This window comes from Arachis hypogaea, chromosome 17 (assembly GCF_003086295.3).
Source record: "Arachis hypogaea cultivar Tifrunner chromosome 17, arahy.Tifrunner.gnm2.J5K5, whole genome shotgun sequence".
Taxonomy (NCBI): Eukaryota; Viridiplantae; Streptophyta; class Magnoliopsida; order Fabales; family Fabaceae; genus Arachis; species Arachis hypogaea.
In genome coordinates, this window is record NC_092052.1 from 26,360,135 (window position 1) to 26,366,518 (window position 6,384).

At 29.6% G+C, this 6,384-nt stretch overlaps 1 protein-coding gene across 2 annotated transcripts; it reads left to right on the forward strand.

Annotated features, from left to right (window-relative positions):
- The first annotated feature begins 1,607 nt into the window (after positions 1-1,607).
- On the forward strand, positions 1,608-3,724 carry LOC112762542 (probable N-acetyltransferase HLS1). 2 transcript variants are annotated; one of them, XM_025808411.3, is made up of 2 exons: positions 1,608-2,052; positions 2,469-3,724. In XM_025808411.3, exon 2 carries the CDS (start codon positions 2,494-2,496, stop codon positions 3,487-3,489), a length of 996 nt encoding a protein of 331 aa, XP_025664196.1. In that variant the 5' UTR covers positions 1,608-2,052; positions 2,469-2,493; the 3' UTR covers positions 3,490-3,724. The 2 variants fall into 2 exon arrangements, with proteins under 2 accessions (XP_025664196.1, XP_025664195.1); XM_025808410.3 differs by having other exon boundaries at positions 2,485-3,724.
- The last annotated feature ends 2,660 nt before the right edge of the window (positions 3,725-6,384 follow it).

Genomic DNA, 6,384 nt, shown 5'->3' on the forward strand with positions numbered 1-6,384 from the left:
GAGTAAAGTACTACTAATAATTAGTTAACTCTTGCACTCAAATTATTAGTATATGTTTTCTTTAACCAGCAGGTTAAAACCCAGCCACCACATGCATGTTTGACTATTGGTTAACATGATTGATTAATTAGTCCATGAACATATTCTTCATGTCCTTAAACCATTATTAGATTCCCACTTTGGAAAGATATTTTATAACCTGCCGACTATACATGCAACGGATCGTGGGGATTGCAAATTTGCAGTGGATCGCACTTGTGTAATTATTTGTACTTGCATTCTATTAATTAATTCCTCTAATAATGAATTTGAGTTGATTGAATAATTAGTTTATTTATATATTTAAGTAAATATTGAAATTTTAAATTTTGTCTTGTATATAGTAACTCAATTGTTAATGACAAATTTTCACGTGTGATTTTAATTTGAGACGGATTAATTTTTAATACGTTAAGACTGAAAAATACTGTGAAAAATAAAAAAAATTAATTAATTTAGTTTGGACTGTAATGTAACAATAATATTAAATTTTAGTTTTTCCAAGTTCATGCTAATAAACTTTTGTAGAGAATCTCATCACCAATTGGGTATGGATTTAGGGCAAAGACAAAAAAGCATGTCCTTAGGCGTGCACCGTGGCGCACGTCCATTGAGCCTAAGCTTAATTAAACCTAACTTTATGATATAAAAATATTAAAATGTAAGATTTTATCTAAAGCTTAATCAAGCTATGCATTTATATAAGGGTGGTGTAGTGGACATACACCAAAAAGCTAGAGACAACAAAACACATTCTATTATTTATCAAAGTTTTGTCTTCTATTAATATTGAAGCATACGTTATAGATATCACACACTCATAAAGAACATTCCCCCAAGTTCTATTTCTATTGTCTATATCCTTTCAATTTTTTTAAATAAGAACATTGTTTGTTCGACACTAATTATAATACAAAAATTAAGATGTATTTTTAAACATTTTTTAGTATTTATGAAAATAAAAAAGAATACTCAATAAATACAAAAAGACAATTACCAAATTAATTATTATGATGAGATTTTTAATAAAGTACGTAGCCAAACAACCAAATATCTTATAGTAAAATAATCAAAATTTTTACTTCATAATAATCAAACTTATTCACAATCTATAATCAAACTTTAATAAACACTAAAAATTAGTCGTCACTATATTCTTATACTTTTTTTTCGTATATTTAATTTTTTTTTATCAAAGATAGGAGACTCGAACCCGTAACCTCTTAATTGAGTATAAGAAGACTATGCCATTTGAGTTATAACTGATTGGCTTTCGTATATTTGATTATAAATATAACTTTTTATTATATTATTTATGAAATTTAATTTTATTTGATTATATTTATAAATTTAATTATAAATGTGAATACATGATATTTTTGTATTTAATATATATTCCTGCAAAATTAATAAGTAGATAATTTTTTTTGTCCGATATAATATGCCGTTGCATAAAAATATGTACATATTATATACTAAAATAAGTCTCATATTAAAATATAAAAAAATTGAAGTCATTCCTCTTCGATTGCATCAATTATTCCAACTTTTTTTTTTTACTATTTCAAGCCCCCTTGCATGTATATATATAAATATTTGTTCATTATGATGATGTATTATGCAAAGCATTCCTCATGTGGTAGTTGTACTACTACAGTACTACTTCTTAATTGCACTCTTTCACTCATCATGCCACTGCCACATGTTGATTATTTGCTCTCCCTTCTTTAGCTTTGAGCTTCCCCTTTTCACTTGTCCACTTGTTTTTCTTCATCATTCACCATAATAACACAACATATATATACCTCCTTCAAATAATAAGGGACACCCTTTTTCTTTTTCTTGAATATGGAATTCAAGGAATTCATAATCAGAAGCTATGAGGGTCAATCTGATAGAGCCCAGGTTGAAGATCTTGAAAGAAGGTGCAAGGTAGGTCCATCAGAAACCATGCTAGACTCCATGGGTGACCCCATCAGTAGGATCCGGAACAGCCCCATGTACATCATGCTGGTATATAAACTATACACTATACATTATATTATTCTCTCCGTTTTGAGATAACTGTTAACATGTAACTGTATTGATTAGTATAGTGTATATACAAAAATTCTATGTGCACACTAAAATTAGCTATCAAAATTAGTCGTTATGTATTTGTGTATAAATATACGTGTAATTTAATTTAATTTTAATATGTATTTTGTATTTTAATATGTATTATACACTGATGACTGATCTTAACGATTGATTTTGATGTACAAGTAACATGACTAATATATATAATTATATGTCATTAATAACTTCCTAATTAATCGTATTGAACCATTTTCTCACTCTCTTTTCTCTTTAATTCAATGGAAAAAAGCAATTTTTTCCTTCATTAATTCGTTTTTTGATCATCATGTGTTGTACTATTACACTCACAGGCCAATTTGGTGATAGGTGGCAGAGATGGACAATGAATTGGTTGGTTTCATTCAAGGCTCTATAAAAGTGGTAACACTAGAGTGTCATCCGCCAAAGGGTATTGCAAAGGTTGGCTATGTCCTAGGCCTAAGGGTAGCCCCACAAACTAGGAGAAAAGGCATTGGTTCAAGCCTAATCCAAAGGCTAGAAGAATGGTTCAATTCCAATGATGTGGACTATGCATACGTGGCCACAGAGAAAGAAAACCATGCATCAATAAGCCTCTTCATGAACAAATTTGGTTACACCAAGTTTAGGACCCCAGCTATACTTGTGAACCCTGTCAACAATCACCACTCATTTAGAATCTCTTCCAACATTGACATTGCTAAAGTCAACATTGACAAAGCTGAGTCTCTTTATAGAAGATTCATGGGGACCACTGAATTTTTCCCTAGTGACATTCAAAATGTGCTTAGGAATAAGCTTAGTTTGGGAACATGGGTAGCTACTTTCAAATGGGAAAATGCAAGTTTTGGGCTTAATGGGCCTAATATTGGACAAGTCCCCAAATCTTGGGCCATGCTTAGTGTATGGAAAAGTGGGGATATTTTCAAGTTAAGCATTGGGAGAGCTCCAAATTCTTGCCTGTTTTTTACAAAGACTTGGAGCTTAGTGGACAAAATTTTCCCATGCTTTGGGCTATCAACTATACCTGATTTTTTCAGCCCATTTGGGTTTTATTTCATTTATGGGGTTTACCATGAAGGCCCATGTTCAGGGAAGCTTGTTAGGGCCTTGTGCAAATTTGTTCACAACATGATCTCAAAGTCCAAGGATGAGAATTGCAACAAGATCATTGTGGCTGAAGTTGGTGGAAGAGATGAAGAGCTCAACAATCATATCCCACATTGGAAATTGTTCTCTTGCCCTGACTTGTGGTGCATTAAGGCCTTGAAATCTGAAGGGAAAAACACATTCCATGAATTAGTAACTGACACCCAACCAAGATCCCTCTTTGTAGACCCAAGAGAGGTTTAAAAGTACTATATTAATTACTTTTAGTTAAATGGTCATTTCATTTTTTCTGGTATATGAAAAACTTAATATACTAGAAATAATGAAATAGACAATCAATTTAAAATGAAGAGTATATAAGCTCCAAAGGAGGCTAAAAAAAGAAAAAGAAAAGTACATAAAGAAATAAAATGGAGAGCTTGAGAAATCATTGAGGTTTTCTAACCACAATCAATTATTAACGTTACTTTCTTAATAACTATTGTTTTCTTCTTTTTTTCCCTTAATAATTATTAATTTTATTTCTTCGGTTTATTTACTTTATATTTCACAATAATTAAACGTATAGTCGTGTATTTAGCCCTTATTTCCCTCTTTTTTTAAAAAAAAAAATATTGTTATAAGAGCAACTTCTACCTTTATTATCTTTACTAAAAGACAAATATGAAATTCATGCTGACTAATTCATATATGAACATATAAAAAATGTTAATAAAACAATATTGATTGGTTTAATATAAGGGAATTCCACGGTGGCCATAACCATGGTAATTTTAATGATTATGAAAATTTGGTAACAATTAAAAAATATAACTAAAATTAAGGTTTTTTTATTATTTAAAAAAAGACCTTAATACAAAAGTATACATGAATCGATGAACACAATTAAAAGGCTGGTAATCCCGGTGTTGACTTGTGATTAGGTGATTTTAATTTAGCGCCATAGCGATTTTTTTTTTTTACAATCAAAGTCTTCTGTATTTTTTAAAAAAGGTGTGTTAGAAAATCATTAGAATTAATTTAGATCAATTAGTATCGTCTAGTATATATGTATATTAATTGTAGGATTTTATGTCTTTATTGCTCTTATTCATTTACCATCTATAAATACCCCTTGTATATTGTACTTTTTATCACAATTCAATAATACACTTTTCAGATTACTCTCTCAGTCTCTTGTTGCTAACAAGGTGAACAATAATCTTTTGGTGTAATTTTTGATGAGCAAAAATTAAAGTTTACAGATACCGACAAATGCACCGAATTGTTTAAGTAAATACCACAGTGAGTAGATATTATTTCTATGAAAATTAATGAATTGAGCAAGCAATTATCGGATTAAAAATCTAATTAGATTAAAATAACTTGAATTATTGATGAGGAATCTTAAAATCTTGAATGCTTGCCAACAGAGACTTGAATGTTGATTTGAGAAGACAGTGATGGTGAGAGTCAAGAACTTAAGAGATAGTTATGCTTTTAGAGAAATCAAACCTTATTTACTTATCTTAAAGTTTGTAAAGATCTTTCACAACAAATATTTAGTAATTGATTTCCAATTCCTTGGTTTTTCAGTTTCACAAGCATTAATTAGTCGTCAATTAATTAATCAAGAGATTAAGCACACAAACTGATTTAGATTCAAATAAGATTTAAAAGTAGTTCTTAAGTCGAATTATATGTCACGTATTCAAGTTAGCCCTATCCAGTTAAATCTTAAAAGAAAAGACAATTTTCAAAAGTTGTTCTAATCTGAATTATATGCATGTCACTTATTCAAAATTAGAGTGATTGAAAATCATGTAAATGTTGCACACTAATTAAACCACTATTCCTAGCCGAATTTAAAGATTCATGTGAAAGAGTTTTTAAACTTTAATTCAAATATCAAAATTTCCAATTATAATAAAAGAATTCAAGAGGGATTAGCATACTTTTCGATCCACTAATCCGAATGAAAAACGAATAACTCAATAATGAACTAGATCAATGCAAGACTTCAAAATAAAGTAAACTTAGATTAATAACCCATAAAAAATATAAACAGAACTCCTAACCCTTTGACAGAGGATTAGTTACCCATAAAAAAGTGAAATAAAATAATGAAAAGGAATTACGGAGGAGCTGGATGATCTTCTCTGTGAACTAAATTCACTTATTTATAGCCTAAATTCTATATTTTAAATTCAAACTATCCTAATCTTATCTTTTGGAGAGAAAGATAAAGTAACTACTTACTGACTTTAATTTCAAATTCAAAACAATAATAATTCAAATTAAAATCTAACAACCGAATATCTTAGGTTTTTAAAAAGAATTAATAACTAATCTTCTAGAGTCTTCAATATTCTAGATGTGATTAAGAATTTAATGATGTAGATAATTAAACTTGGGCTTTAATTTGTTGAATCCTAAAAGTTGAGAGTTGTAATTATAGTTAATCCGAATTTGTATTAGTGGAAGATTGAGCAAAAGGCCCAAATTTCCACCTTCTAGAAAAGGTCCACACCGGGCATGCATGAGGGGACAAGGGGGTCCGTCAGGCACAGAGAGAGGCCACTAGGCGCAGAGAAGGGGCCACCGGTCGTAGGTTCCTCCCACCGGGCGTGTGCTAGAGTCATGAGGGGCCACCGGACATGGGTCCCTTCGGCTGGGCTGTGCTGCTGTGTTGCTTTTGGCTCTATTTCTTTTTCTTTAGGGCACATTTTTTAATTTCTTAAGCTACGCTTTTACTGTCTTTGTATTTTTTTGTGAAAAAGTTCCAATTTTTGGTTGTTTTTGAATAAAAACTTTTAAAAATATAAAAGTACTATCCCAACTCTGAATATTTAATTATTTATTAAATTCTATTAGAAATTATAAGAGAATTTGATTGAAACCTAAAAGAAATGAATAAAAAACAGAATAGAAAAATCGTTTAAGATGATATATCATCAATTTTCGTAAAACTTTAAAATCCAAATAAAACAAAATAATGTCTAACTTTATTTTCACTAAAGGAAAATAAAAAATAATGATGACTTATTTAATTTAATAATTAAAACAATAAATTAAATGAAATCGCCAAATATAAGTCAAATTATATGAAATAATTAATATGATTATAATTAATTATATATATTGATTTAGAAAACAGAT